The sequence below is a fragment of the Urocitellus parryii genome, chromosome 9 (genome assembly GCF_045843805.1).
Source record: "Urocitellus parryii isolate mUroPar1 chromosome 9, mUroPar1.hap1, whole genome shotgun sequence".
Classification (NCBI taxonomy): domain Eukaryota; kingdom Metazoa; phylum Chordata; class Mammalia; order Rodentia; family Sciuridae; genus Urocitellus; species Urocitellus parryii.
The window spans coordinates 83868893-83884179 of record NC_135539.1 but is presented as its reverse complement, the minus strand read 5'-3'; the positions used below and the strand labels follow the sequence as shown (position 1 = coordinate 83884179).

General features: G+C 48.9%; 1 protein-coding gene across 2 annotated transcripts; it reads right to left on the bottom strand.

Moving 5' to 3' along the window:
* Positions 1–264: 264 nt before the first annotated feature.
* Irf2bp2 (interferon regulatory factor 2 binding protein 2) lies at positions 265–5517 on the bottom strand. Of its 2 annotated transcripts, none has more exons than XM_026412760.2 (2): positions 4414–5517; positions 265–3838 (listed from the first exon to the last, which is right to left on the bottom strand). In XM_026412760.2, the coding sequence occupies exons 1-2, from the start codon at positions 5456–5458 to the stop codon at positions 3123–3125; spliced, it is 1761 nt and encodes a 586-aa protein (XP_026268545.1). In that variant the 5' UTR covers positions 5459–5517; the 3' UTR covers positions 265–3122. The 2 variants fall into 2 exon arrangements, with proteins under 2 accessions (XP_026268545.1, XP_026268554.1); XM_026412769.2 differs by having other exon boundaries at positions 4462–5517.
* Positions 5518–15287: the final 9770 nt, after the last annotated feature.

Sequence of the window (15287 nt, the reverse complement as noted above, 5' to 3'; positions counted from 1 at the left end):
GCTGGCCAGGCTGTCATTGAAAATAAACAAGTGCCTTCAGCTGTACCTTGTACAGCTTTTCACCTGTCCCCTCCCCAGCGGCCCTTTCCCAGTCCCTAGGACTTCGTTTTTCTGCCACCAGTGCCTTTCATCTCCTGTTCTCCTGCAGTTCATCCAACCCCACACTCAGACCCACTCGTGCTCCAGTCACATGGCCATTAGTGATTGACATGAGAGTGCTCCTTTGCTCATTTAAAAAAATTTAAAAAAAGGCCTCAGAAAATGTTCAGTGCTCCCGATTTTATTTTTTATTTAATGCTAAAAGTTAAAGAAAAAAAAAAAAAGGTACTGTAAATCTGACAAATGACAGAATGCAGGTGATATTTCCATAGCGTGATTTTAAAATATAATGATATCTGAGATTACACTTACTTCAGTTGACATGAATTGCATCATATATAGAAAAAGTATCACCTTCAACTTAAAAAAAAGTAAAGGTTAAAAGGTGGCACACTTTTAAAATACTTGGTGGCCAAGGAAAGGTATATAGTAAAAGTTGTAAACCATGTGTATGTTCTCATAACTTCAAATGTGAGGCCACATGAAAGACAGTACATCTGTTAAATTCTATAAACTGTTAACAAAAAAAGAAGGGGGGGAAGCTTCCAACACCCCATCCCCTTGTATTCTGAGTATTAAAAGCATAGCTGAAATATTAGGATTTGAAATCTGATACTGCCCACGTACAGTAAGTAGCTTTCTGACATTTCTCTCCAGCTGTGGAGAATCTCTACACTGTCATCAGATACAACAAAAGATCAAACCCATGTCCCAGTGTTCACTTTTAACTTGGGGATGCCAGAAAAAGAACCCAGATCAGCACTCCAGCTGCAAGCCTCCTCAAAGGCCTTGGAGGAGAGGAGCCAGGCTCCAGCAGAGCCTGTGTTATAATAGTGGGAAGCTCTGCAGCCTTTTTAAAGCGGGTCAGTCTCCCCCGTCCACCACCAACCCAGGCTGCCTCTTCCACAGCTGGAGAGACTTCTCCACTACAGCAGTATGGTTCTTCATCAGTCTCACTGGAGAGCTTATCTGCATTAAGGTTGCAAAACACACAGATAGCCACCACAAATTAGGTCAAATGACTGATCAAGTTGTAACATCTATGAGGTCAAATTCCAGTTTATAATAAAGTGCCTAGAAACATATTTATACAACAGACCATAGTAGCTGAATTCTTCACAAATGTCTTTACGGGCATGTAAAACTGACTTTTTTGCATGTGTACATTCACATAATAGAGACCAGTCTGATCTGAGTCATGGATACACCAAAAAAAAAAAAAAATATATATATATATATATAAGGACAAATGGTTAATCGTGCAAGCCTTACTGTAGCACAACAATGACTGTGACATGGATTCACACAGCACTAGCAATGAGTGCACTCATCAAAATCACCATGAAAAAATACTGTATTTGGTGCAGTATCTGATTTTCAAGTGTTAGTAACTTGACCACTAAAAAACATTTTGAGCAATTTCAAAAAAAGACAAACACAACTAAAAAAAAAAAATCCAAAGTTGGTAATAATCTATATTTTCAAATTAAAACAGAAGCTAGGCTGTGAACAATACATATGAATTGCAGTAGACCTAGAAGCCATGATTCGGCCCAGTTATAAGGCCAAGTTACAAACACCTGAACATAAGGATTTAAAATAGTGTTCCTGTCAATATTAAATCTTAACAGCACAAAAGAAAAACCAGTATGCTGTGAGACAACTATTTCTAATAACTGATGATTTATTGGTTTAAAAAAAATCATTTTACTGATGCAAAATAGTGATCAGAAGAAATTAGCTTACAAAAGGCTTCTAAAAATTGTTTGAGAGATGGGCACACCTGCCTATTATGTAAAACCCTCAATTTCTTTTAATTTTCACTAGTTTATCATTTTTTTCCAGAACCGTATTATTCACTTGGTATTTCAAACACATGTAAGAAGGAAATTACAGGTTTCCTCCACTCACACTTGGGCTGTCACTGATATGCCCACAGGCGGTCCTGGCAGACCAGGGCTTCACTGTCCTTGTACCATACTGTATTCAGCACTCACTAGAAACGTGTGACAGTATCGACAGCAACAGCACTACAGGTAAATGATAAAAAACAAAACAAAATACAACCAATCCCACAATCTCTAAGTTCTCCTGGACTGCAACTTCTCTGGCAACTCTTGCAGAGGAAACGACCACAGCAATGACACACAGCTCTAGGGTGTTGAACAGATGAAGTGGCGCTGCAGAGCCAGGCTGCTCAAAGACGGCAGTGCCATCTTGCACACGCCACCACCCACCACCACGCCGATCCATCACTGGAGCTGCGTCTTATGTAACCAACTAGCATGCAGCACTGTACTCCTACAACTGATCACGTGGACAGTGAACAGCGGTCAACTTTGCCTCAAGAAAAACACCCCCCCCCCAAAAAAAATACCCACAATGCTGAGAATCTCTCAGCAGCACCTCTCAGACAGGCAATGTCTTAAACTAAACTTTAAGAACAAAACAGAGATCCAAAACCTATCTTCCTGCTCCTCTGAGAGGACATGTTTTGGGGTAAACTTGGTGATACTTCCCAGTGGCATGCCCACTTGACAACAGTGCCCCTTTCACTTATTTCCTTTTCTTCTCCACCAAGTGGCCTCTAGCCTGAGAAAGGGGCCAGCAATAAGGAATAACAGACAGTAAGGCAATCTTACAATGTCAGAAAATGTATTTGGCTTTTTTTTTTCGTTTTAAAATAAGTGCATACAAATACAGCTAGAAGCATTTCTGATTTGCCAAGTGCTCTAAAAAAAGCAGCCAAGTCACAGCCTACAAGGACCGATAACTGTCACCAGGATAATAAAGCACAAAGATATGCTAATAACGTTAACAAAAGAAGAAAATGCCTTTATAAGTACATACCTTTTGTCGTCAAAAAAATATAAACACAATGTATTCAAAAAAAATCAAAATTATACAGCCATGTGTATGAAGTCTACATTTCCCTTGTCTTGGATATATATATATGGAGATATATATACAATTCAAGCAGTTTTAGTTAAGGATAACCACTGGGTTTTTCTGAAACCGGAAAGTCACGAGTCTCTCTCCTTTTTCACTTTCACATCTCCAGCAAGGATGGTTGCAATTTCCCCCTGCATAAAGGCCCAGGGGACATTGGAGCCCACCAGAGGGCATTTTTCCCCACTGGGACAATAGACCTCTCCACTAGCTCCCTGCTGTTTGATGCTCTGTCTGGAGCAAGGGAAGCAAAATTTGTGGGAAGGGACTGAAGGGCACTGCACAAAGTGGGTGTCCTCCAGCCGCTCGTGGCAGAGGGTGCAGCACAGGGGGGCGCTGGCTGCCAGAGAGGAGTCCGGGAGGCTGGCAGGGTGCACGGGCTCCAGTCCTCCTGTGCCGCCTGCTCCCTGGCCTCCCACCTCTCGGGGGCCAAGCCTTCTTTGGTTCATAGAGGATGGGGAGGGTGGACTGCTGCTATTCCTCCTGGTGGTGGAGTGGACCTGGTTGGCATCTTTCGAGGCATGACTGCCCCCTGCATTGTCTGCTACTAAGATCAGGGCTGCCATGGGGGACTGGCCATTCTGGGCCGCTTCAGGCGGTGTGGTCCGGTTGGAATGAGGTGAGGCAGTGGGTGGTGGTGGAGACACAAAAGAGGATGTAGGGGTCATGGGGATCTTGAGCCCTTCAGTGGAAGTGGACAGCCACGGCTGGGCCTCTCCATTGATCTTAGGGGGCCCGACTTCACCTTCTGGTTCTGGAGAAGGCTTTCTTTTCCTTGCTGTTCTTGCAACTGGAAAAACAAAGAAATGGAAGGAAAAAAAGGATAAGTGAAGGGGCACTGAAATACAGCTTTCTTTTTTTTTTTTTTTTTTTTTTTGCTAAAGTGAAACAAAACTTGTTGCAGAATTTCTACTCTCCAAAAGCACACTTTAGTCACACAAGTTATGCATGCAGCTCCAAACACACTTAAGGGGCTTTGAGGCAGCACACCAACCAAAAGGAAACTAAGGCCCAGGGAATGGCTTATTCTCACACATGCATGCCTGTGCCCAGGACTGAGTTGTGCTTGTGACTACTAATGTCCTCGACAGGTTAAAAGGTGACTGGTGCCCTCATGCTCCCATCCAAGAATGTGCTGGGAAAGGAAAACCCCGAGTTCGTGCCTATCAATCAGCCTGGTCTGACTCATCCCTGTTATGCTGCTTCAGCACATGAACACGTTGCCACTAAGCACTGGTTCCGCCTCGGGCAGATCAGGAAGTCGGGTGTTTGTTGTTTCTGAGCTGGGGCAGAACGGTGCACCGAAAGAACCTCCCCCTCTAAGCTCAGCGCCCCTCGACCCCCTCGCTCCACAGCCGCCCCTACCTGCTTTAGACCCGTTGGCCCCGTTGGCCTCGAAACCCAACAACCTGCCTGCAGTCAGGGCCGGCTCCTTCTTGAACTTGCTCTCGAAGGGCCCCGAGTGGCTGTGCTGGTGCAGCGCCAGCAGCGTGTCGCGCACGGTCTTGGGCCTGTTGACCCAGTCTTGCTCTCCGGGCCCGCGGCCTTTGCCCGCGCCCTCGGCGCCCAGCTCGGTGGCGCCCGCCGTGCTCGACAGGCTATCGGCCGGGCCACGGTGCGCGGGCGGCGGCGGCGGCTTCTCCTTGGCTGCCGCCTCGCGGGGCTCGTGCTCCGCGGCCGCGCTGCTAGTCACGGACGCCGGCCGCTTGTGGGCGCCCAGCTCGGCGGGCTGCGAGGCCAGGCCCGCGGCCGCGGCCCCGGACACAGCGGCCAGCGAGGCGGCGGCCCGGCCGCTGAGGCCCAGCGCGGCGGGCAGTGGCGCTGCGGAGCCGTTCATGAGCGGCACCAGGGTGGGCGGCACAGCATGGCCACGCCGCGGGTTCGGACTCTGGCGGTTCAGCTCGGGGGGCTCCTCCAGCTTGGAGAAACCGTTGGGCACCAGGATGCCGTTCACTGGCGGAGGCTGCGGCGTCGGCGGCTGGGCCAGGCCGGCGGCGGCGCGGCTGCCGAAATCGGAGCCCAGGCGCGGGGCGCGCTCGGCAGCAGAGGTCAGCGGGTAGCGCTCCAGGGCCTGCGGCGCGCGGGGGGCCGCCTCGGGGCCGGCGTGGCCGAGCTGCTGCTGCTGCTGCTGCAGAAGGAGGTCCTTGGCCGAGAGCGGCGGCGGCTTGGAGGCCGAGGGCGCCGCTGCGCCGGGCGGGGAGCGGCCCTCCGGGAAGCAGCCGTGCGCCCGCTTGAGCTGCCGCGCCGTCTCGATGACGAACTCGACGCGGTCGGCGCCCTCGTAGTTTACGCAGCCGCGGCACACGGGCTCGGTGAAGTCCCAGATCATGGCCCACGGCATGCGGGGCAGGTCACACAGATAGCACGACTGCCGCCGGGACGCGGCCGCCACCGCCACCGCCGCGGCCATTTCCGCGGAGCCCGCGGCGCCGGAGGCGCAGGAGGAGGAGGGGGCGCCGCCGCCCCCCGCAGGCAGCCCGCGCGCCCGCCGCGCCCCCCAACCCCGCGTCTCTCCGACCAGCGGCGGCGGCGGCCGCAGAGGCGGCGGCGGCGGCGGCAGAGCCCGCGAAGGCGCGGCGCCCGCGCGGCGCCCCCGGTGCACGAGGGGCGGCGGGCGCGCGGCGAGGCGCGGCGGGCGCGGCAGCAGGTCCCCGCGGGCGGCGGGGCGGCGCGGCGGCGGCGGCGGCGGCTCGGCCGGGGCCGCGGCGGGCCTCCAGACCGGGGCGAAAACGGGGCGCGCGGGCGAGAGCAGCAGGTCGCAGCGGCGGCCGACGGGGGGCGGGGAGGCCGGGGGGCGGGGGACGGGGGGCGGCCGCCGGGGCAGGCTCAGCCCGAGCGGCGGGGCATGCCGCGCTGGGCGGCGTGGAGCTCGGGCGCGGCGCACGCCGCGGACCGCTCCGCCGCTCTGTCCCAGCTCCTGGTGTCGCCGCTCTCCAGCGCCCAGCCCGCTGAGCTCCGCCGCCGCTGCTGCTGCTGCCGCCGCGGCCGCTCCACTTCTACAGACTTGATTCTTCGACAGCCTAGCACGGCGCCTGCGCGGCCCCCTCCCCTCGCGCGCGCACTCGCGCGCGCCCGCCCTCTGCCACCTCCCTTCCCCCGCGCGGGGCCGAAGCTCGGTCTGGACGCGGGCCACCCGCCCCGGGGCGGACCTGGAGCATGTGTGCCTTTTTGCTTATCCTGCACTCGCTCCCTGCTCCATTCTCCCAGTCGACCACTCAGGCAGAATCCCCAACCCCCGTGTCCTTTTGGGCTAAAGCGTGCTGAAACTGCTTTTACACACAAGTCCACTTTGTTTCGTGTTTTCTGATGGTCTCCTGAGCATGGGCTTTTGGGGTCTTGAGCAGCCCTGCTTGGGGTTTCCTAGGACTCTTAATTGGCCAGACACGTTGGGTCGTGCGCGCGCACTCAACAGTACTTTGCAGTGTATTTGTCTAAGGAGGAACACGAGGCCGCTGCCCCTTTAAGTTTCACAAACTCTGGAAAGCCAGACGCCGCCAGGCCCAGCCCCAAGCGCGCACGGAAGAGGGCTCGCAAGCACCGCGCCCCGCTCACCCCGCCGTCAGCACGCTTAGCCGGGCCTTCGGCGCCGCCCCGCCGCTTTATGTAGGTCCGCGCGGCGGGCGCGTGACGTGGGCGCGAGCTGCCGCCAGTGCGCACGCTCCGCGCGGACGTGCCCGGCGCCGCGGGCCTGGTACGGCGCCGAGCGAGTGCACAGTCCAAGGATCCGGGGTTTGCGGCGTCAAGGCGCAGGCCCCGCCTCTGACTCCGGCCCGTAGGCCCCGCCCCGGGCAGAGCTTGGAGTGGCCAGGCGGGAGGCGCGGGCTAGCCGCGGCACTGGCGGCCTCCCGGGTCTCGCGGGCGGTGGGGCGGCCTGCTGGCCGGCTTGGCAGTCCACCGCCCCATCCTGACCTAGCTGCATGGGCTCAGGCCCGCCTGGCCAGCCCCCGGCTCCCTTCCGCGGTGGGCAGCGCAGGCCCTGCCCAGACTGGACTGAATATCTAGTTTCCCACTTTTGTCGGGAGGAGGAGCTGGTGTGTGCTGTGGGCGATCGCTTTAGTTGGACTGACACACTTCCGCTCTGTAGGGCCGCTGGGGAGCTGCTTTTGTTGGGAGCACAGCCCCACTTCTCTCCCTGAGACTGGAATGAGCTGGTTAAGTGTGGGAAGAACAGGGTACTAATTATATTATCTTTCCTACAACTGGGTTGGTAGGTGGAGAGGGAGAAAAAAATCCTGCTGACGTTTCTCTCCAGTTGCTGCTATTGAAAATGCCAGGTTGCTTCAAAGGATTAACCACAAGAGGAAACACGCCTGTAGAAAAACAGTGGAGGGAGCTGCTTAGAGCACATGAAAAAACCTGTTCGAAATGGCACAGAAAACGTAATGCCAGACCCAGATTGTTCACAGGCTAACCTTGAATGTCTTCCCTTGAGGGTTTCCAGATCAGGTATTCCTGCTGTCAAGAACTCCCCACCTGTCCCTTGCCTCGCGATTCAGCCTCACCCTCTCTGAGCCAGAACGGGGCCTACCGGGATTTCTTCCCAGAAACAGTTGGTGCCAGCAGGTTTGGACACTCTTGGCACCTCCCTCAGGACCTGTCCTTCTGGTCACTCTCAGCTTAGACCCTGCAACTCATTCCAGCCTGTGACTTCACCCTTGGGGACAAAGCAAAGGGGAAGAATCACCCACACTTTTTGCTGCAGAGACTTACTGCCCCCAAGAGATTGCCCCACAAAGCAGGGACTGAAACATTAAAAGAAAACAACTCACCATTAGAGCCATGACCTAATTATACTCATTTACCTGGGAGCAGGAACTGAACGCCCTCAAGGGAGAGCCTGCCACTCCATCCAAAATAGAAACACTGAGATACAATGTCTGCCTTGAGAGACACTAAGTAAGGATCTCTGTGGAACAGAGCTTCTCTTCTACTGCAGAAAAACATTTCCTTTCTATTGTACACTGCCAGCTTAATGTTGAAACTGAGCTGTTGGAACTTCCCTCAAGAAATAAATGCCTGCTGGAAAATGGGAAAGCTTTTTTAGTTCTGGACTCACCTACCATAAAAGGATCCCCGGCCCAAGGGGTTAAAGCAGGCCTTGGATCCAGGGCAGCAATTCCTTATATTGTATCAAAAGTCTTTAGTGCTGCTTGGCCTTTCATGTAGCTCTGCAGCAGCTTTATCGATGTATGCTAAGTAAACATAGCTTTGTTTTTGTCTTCCACCCACTGCCCTCCCTCTGGGCGCAGACTGGAGTTGGATGGCATCCAAAGCGGCTGCTGCAGCAGTTCCAGCCACCTCCTCCACACAGGAGCAGGGTTTCTAGGGTGAGGCAATGCGTCTGCAATTCGCAGAGACAAGGCAGGAATTGTAATTGTAGTTCATCATGTGATGACTTATGAAAGAGGAAGCTGGTATGTTTTAGTCACGTAGACTCTGCCCTCTTGCTCAAGGCTCCAAGTCCTCCAGAAGAGTTAAGATCATCTTTGCCACTCAGCGTCAAGGTTACTGGGTTGGCTGCAGCATGCCCCTACACATTCCTAAGTGGCCAGGCAGGCACATGGCACGCCAGGTTGGTGAAGCAGTGGGCTGAGGTTGGCCTTTACCCAGAACGCTGAGACATTGCTATTTGTCTCAAGAACTGAGAGAAATATTCCCTGGGGAGCCCTCCTGCCAAGACTAGATGAAGCAACAGTCTTTCCCAGCTGTAATTTCTAAGATTTTTGAAAAATAAAAATCACAGTTGAGTAAAAGGAAAGCCATTCAATGTGACACTTTCAAAAAGAGGGAGTAAGGGCAATGGCTGGAAAGGTTAGCCCACAGAAGCATTTCTAGGGGTTGCTCCAGGCAGAGCAGAGCTGGCCTTCACACAGAGGGCTACCTGGGCTTCCACTGTGAGCAGCAACATCTGAAATCTGAATCTTTCCCTGGGGCTCACTCCAGTCAAGGCACCCTTGTTCATGCAGGGAAGTCCTGTACCAACAGTCCATGGGGCAGGGCACAGAAATGGTTACTAGCAAAGAGCCTGGTAGAACTCTGCCTCCAGGACACACCGCTGCAGGAGCTGTGGAGGCCCATGCCCCAGCAGCCTGTGGGTGTGTCCAGGGATGGCATTCCTAGGGACTGCCAAGTTCATGGGTTCCACCCTCTATCCAGATGTGGAGTCACAGCCTGCCTTCTTTAGCGTGCAGCTTCTTTAAATAATCATGATGTTGCAACCAGAATACAGCTTCTTCAACTCTGACCTTGGCATGTTTGAAGGAGAAAAAAAAATGCAGCCCCATGTCATTTGGATTTCTGTGGATGTCATTGCAGAGTCCTTGTGCTTGAGAAGGAGCGCTGTAAGAGTAAAAGAACAAGTATAACCTTCAGGGTGTTTCCACTTTTTAAAAAGTTATAAGTACATATTTGAACACATTTGTTAATATGAATACATCTACACAAGCTGGGAGCTCCATGACATAAATAAACCTTCTGTTACTGGTGTGAGAGCCTTTCTTCTAAGTAATGACATTTTATGGGACATCGTCAGGTTTTCAAATTGTAAATACTCTTTTGTCAAAGTACTTTCTCTGCTTGACATCTGTCTGAAGCCTACCTCCCTGTGCACAGAGGACATTCAGACATTAAATAGGCCTTTGCAGGAAGAGAGTCCAAGAATCAGGACTTACTTAGGCATGCACATATGCAGAAGCTGCTGCCACCAGCCTTTGTGTCCATATTCATTCAAGTCCTCATCTAAAGCAAAATTTTGGGTCTTGATGTAGGTTAACTACTGGCTGTGTTGGAATTGAAAGAGCTAAGGGAAAAGCAGACAAAGCAGACCAAGGAGAGATTGAGGTCACACACTTGCTCAGTCTGCAAGGAAATTTACAGGAGACCTGGAGGAGAGTCAACAGCCATTTGGTGCCAGAACCCTCCTATTGGCTTTTTGGAAAGGGCAGGATGGAATGCACTTTTCTGGAATAATATCTGGCTGTGGATTTCACTTCTATTAACGACATTCACTAGAATCCTTTAAAAGATGTCAGTGGGAAAATGCTGACAAAATGATGACTTCACAGATAATATTTGAAAACATTAAAATGATAAATTTTCTCTCATTAGCTTTCCTACTTAAAAATGTGCATTTCGTATGTACACATTCCATAGGAAACTGAAATCATCAAATGATGTAATGATTTTGGAAGGCTACAAAATAACATGATCATGTGGTATTATATTTTTCATATGGACATTTAAAATTAATATGTCAAGCATTTTAGTATCTTGTCATTCTTTTCAGAAACTAAAAACTTGAGGTATTAAAAGATTAAGTGGCTGGGCACAATAGTGCACCCCTGTAATCCCAGTGGCTCAGGAGACTGAGGCAAGAGGATTGCAAGTTCAAAGCCAGCCTCAGCAACTTAGCAAGGCATTAAGCAACTCAGTGAGACCCTGTCTCTAGATAAAATATTTTAAAAGAGCTAGGGATGTGGCTCAGTGGTTAAACACCCCTGGGTTTAATCCTACTACCAAAAAAAAAAAAAAAAACCAGAAAGAAAGAAAGAAAAGAAAAAATATTAAGTGATTTGCCTAAAATAACACTAAAGGCAACTGAAGTTCCTGAATGAGTCCTGTTGTCTAATGATATAGTCTAGGACATTCTGTTTACATTTTGCAGTTTAGAGTTTCTGCAAAAGAGTTTAACTAAGGGTGCTAAGTTTTGCTAATCTACTTATATTTATAGGAAAAGGGAAATTCTGTTATAGTTCATAGGACCTCAATTCAAAGAAAAGTAAGCATTCACAACAGATAGAAGAAGGGGACAGTAAGGGACAGCTGGCACAACTCTGTGTCTAGCGTGGAACTCCTGAAATGACTAGCCTAGTGCTAGTCATTATGAACCTTAGTTAAAAAGTGCTATTGGTGTTAGGATCAAGGGTTCTGGGAGTCAGCTGGGGGGTCAACGGTATTGGCACTCACCAAATTGGACCAGTGCACCCCAACTTTTTGTGGCCCATTTCTTTAAAAACAGGAAAAACTCATGAAATCATTTAGCTCTTATTGTAGGACTCCATGCCTGACTTCTTGGCACTCAGACAAAGAAACACAATGGGCTTCAGGGCACTGCAAAGAAAAAAGCGTGAAACCACCCATTGCATGGAATTTCATGGTAATAAAGGGCTGGGGACACAAAATGGTCATAACTTATACAAATAAGCTTTCGTTTTACTGTTTGTATTTCTTATGAAATAAAAGTTAACCTATATGATCTAGATTGACTTTCTCTTGACAAGATAAAAATATATTCTGCAGAAGAATGTGGCTGTTCAACGGGATGTTTGTCCTCCACGGATGGGGTTTCAATAATCTGTTCTAGTGGCTTGCTTCCTCTAATGTACTTAGCCAAAAAAAAAAAAAAAGAAAGAAAAGTAGAGATGTTACTTAAAACAATTATTTTGTGCATATAGGGCATATTCCAACTGTATCCTTTTGTGTGAAAAATCTAAACATCTAATAGTAAAATTGTTTCAATATTTTTTGGGGAGGGGAGGGTAGTGGTTAATTTTATGGATAAAGGAGACACAGCTCCCTACAGAAGAAAAGAGAACTGAAAGATGAATTATAGGCTGTAAGTTATTGATTGGGGTGAATTTCAGTATGTATTGGCACATCCTTTCCTGTGCCCACAGGCTGATACCTCTTTTTCTGAGGAAATGGAAACCATTGAGAGAATGAAGATTCACACCCAGAACTGAAGTTCAGACAGGAAGGAGAAAATGATCTAGATTGACTTTCTCTTGACAAGATAAAAATATATTTGCAGAAGAATATGGCTGTTCAGTGGGATGGAGCCAAGAGCCTGGGTTTGAGCCTTAGCAAGAGACCACAGTCGATAGGTTGGAGAAGTGGGTTCCCTCAAGTAACTGCCTAAAGGTAGTGTGTTTACTAAAAAGCTTGTCACAGACAGCTAAAATGCAAATGTGAATGAACCTTGATGGACTTGCTGGCAGACCTCCCAGCCCTTCAAGCAAATTCCTGTGTGAGGAAGTCGGTTCTGAAACATGCCTGGGAAACACACATGTGAACTTCCTGGGGCCTGTTATTCTCGTATCTAAAAGGGAGCGAGATTTTGAGCACTTGCCAGACTGCTTTTATTCTATCTACCTCTCTGTCCGTCTCTGCTTTGCCAGACCAATTATGGAGATAGCACCAAGAGACACCAAGACAATGAGGAATTTGCCTGGAAACAAAGAAAATGTGCGTATGGACCACAGTGAAAACTCAGGTTTTTGGAACTGCAGTTCTTTCCTCAGCCGGCTGGTGGGCTACCTCTTATTTACATTTCCTTTTCTGGTTCCTTTTTACATACTTGTAAATACCTGCACAGGAGCTGGCAGAGGGACAGAGGTTCTCCTTATACTCCTGGCTTGTGAACTGGGACAGGTCACTTGGGCACTCTGAACCACTGTTTTTCTTGAGTGGAGAAGGAGGTGACATCCTTCATGTCATTTTTGCTCTGGCCTTTCATGTGTGTAAACCCATGGGACTTTGACAAACCCAAGCCCGACATGCTCTGACGCACATGGGATCACAAAGTCCGGTAGAAAAAGGATCAGTGGATGCCTGCCTGTGATTTCGGGAGCATGCCATCCAGAAAAAGTTAGGAGGCTAAGTGGCTCCCAGATCTTGCCATCATATGAGAGTATCACATCTGCTCAGTTTGGGCTCAGGTCCAGGTTAGGAGTGTCTGACCCACGGTCTACACTTGGCTTAAATTAGTCAGGGCAAAACATCTGGATCAGCACCAGGACACCCAGATATTTGTCCCAAGGCTATGGAAAATATGTGCACCTTTCTTGCCCTAAAGGACTGCTTTATTTTACATAGGTAACTATAACTATAACTATAACTATATATATATATACTTGTGCATGTATGTGTGTGGGGGGGGCAATGATTTCTCTCTCTCTCTCTCTCTCTCTCTCTCTCTCTCTCTCTCTCTCACACACACACACACACACACACACACAAAGGCACAGATTTTATGGTACCCACAGGCCTTTCAGATAAGAGACTCTCAATTGAACAAACAAAAGCCAGTTCCATACAGTGACAGACATTTGGCTGAGTAGGTCAGCAGGATGTGGAAACTTGTTTTAGGTTTTTTTTTTTTTTGGGGGGGGGAGTTGTCTGTTTTTGTCTTTTCACCCAGGATTCTACTGCTTAGTGGGCTGTGTGGTCTCTTTACTGGCGGTATATATAGTTCATAAAGGATGTTATTAGGGTAAATTCAAGGAATTCACGTTTCAAAATTTGCTGTGACTGTTAACTGTGATGAAATGTTACGATCATAACCTTCTACATGACTTTTCTTTGTTTGGGTATGATTATGGGAAAACTTAAATTTTCGTAAATTCTATGTTTTTCAAGACCCGGGGGGTGGTGCACTTTTATGTAGATATATTTCCTTTCAACTATCCTTCAAAAATCAGATGGGGTCATCTAGGTTACTTCTCATATGAAGATTACTCAAGATATTTTAACAGGAGTGTTCCCAATCCAGCTTCCAGATTCCTTGGATTCAGCGTGTGGAGAAGGGTAAACAACAGTGGTGTAGCTGAAACAGGAGACAGTCTTTTAAAAGCCTGGGATGCTGCAGCCCTCTCAGACTGAACACATGTCAGGATGTGCCTGTGGGGGATGCTGCTGGTGGTTTACGCTCAGGATTCTGCATTCCGTACTTTTGAAGTCGTTCTCTGCTGGCAGGCGACCTCTCAATGATTTTCATGTGGTTGTGTTCAGGCCAACCTTTCCAGTTCCAAATGATAAAAGTCCACTCTGTGAAGTGTCCAGGATTTAGCATAAAGTTGGAGAGCATGGGGGTGCTAGGCTTATGGCAATTCTGTGCGCCTTGCTACAATTGATAACAAGACCGGGCTTGGAAAGCAAAATCCACTCTCTGGTCCGCTGAGAAGCTGTCTCACTGTTCAAGAGTTGTCTCTCTGAGGAGAGTTAAACTATGTGCTCTTTCATCTCGGCAGCTTTGTGAGTGCAGGCTGGCCATGGACTGGGGGATGAGTATGTGAATGAACAAGTGAATGGAGTCTCTTCCTCCTGACTTGGAAAAATGCTAAGAAGGAGCCGTTCCTCTCTCCAGAACCCTCTGTTGGGGAGTCCTGGCGAAGACTCGAGAATGGCACTGGTGTGCTGAATAGCCTGCGCCTGCTTAAAGTAAACGTCAGTGCTCTGCCCGGGGGGCGGGGGGGGGGCACCCCTTGCTGGCACCACGCAGCACTCATTTCACAGGCGCCACTCTCTGTGAGACCCAAACACAGATAGTGACCTCAAAGCCCCCCCTGCATTTGCCTTTTTATAGGCTGACATTGGTAGATGTTTTAATATTTCTTGTGGACCAGTAGGACTCTTGTGCCCCCAAACAGAGGCTTGATTTGGGATGATGATTTTTAAAAAAGGCTCACTTGCTTTGTGAGAATAACTTTCTAAATTTCCATTGCAGTGGGAAGTGTCCCAGGGACGATGCCCCACATGAAGCAAGGCTGGGATAAGACATTTAGGACCGGGAAACAGGGACAGGATTCTTTTACAGCATTTCGTTTTGCATACCAAGAATACAACTTGTAAATCTTTCCTATGCTTTTATTACGGTACATAAATTATGATATTTGAGTTGAAGCTATAAAGCTGCACAGAGCAGAGAGTCAGTTGCCTTCTCGAAACTTCCCATAGGTAGTATGACTTCAATAATTCCACAGTGGAATTTCAACACCTCTGATTAAGCACTTTTTTCTACAAAGTAACAACAGTAATCCCCATGTAAAAAGGTGGTACACTATCCTGGATGGCAGATGGTGTTATTAAATGCACAAGCAAAGCCCAAGGTCATAAGGAACTAACAATCAACCAGAAATACGATCTGTCATAGTCATTTGATGGGTAACCCACCGATATGTACCATTTGTATTATTGTGAATGTTGGAGGTTTGTAGTCAGGCTTCAGAACAGTTGTGCAATTGCTTAGAAATCTTGTAATTATTTCCTTGTTGAAGCATTTAATGAAATTAACAAGCCAAAAACAAAGTGAAAATCAGTGTGCTTTTCTCACGACATTGTGTTCTGTTAGCCTACTTTGAAAAGCACTTTACCAATTCAGATGGTACAATTTCATAGCTCTCCCTGAATATAACTGGTCTATCTAAACTAGTACCATCAAAAGTTAGATTTTATTCTGATAG

What these genes read in the sequence shown, in the direction of transcription:
- Irf2bp2 (XM_026412760.2), bottom strand. Translation starts at nt 5,458, where the DNA reads ATGGCCGCGGCGGTGGCGGTGGCGGCCGCGTCCCGGCGGCAGTCGTGC. An exon ending in GGCCAACGGGTCTAAAGCAG is followed by an intron (nt 3,839 to 4,413) that starts GTAGGGGCGGCT and finishes TTGTTTTTCCAG; the next exon opens with TTGCAAGAACAGCAAGGAAA.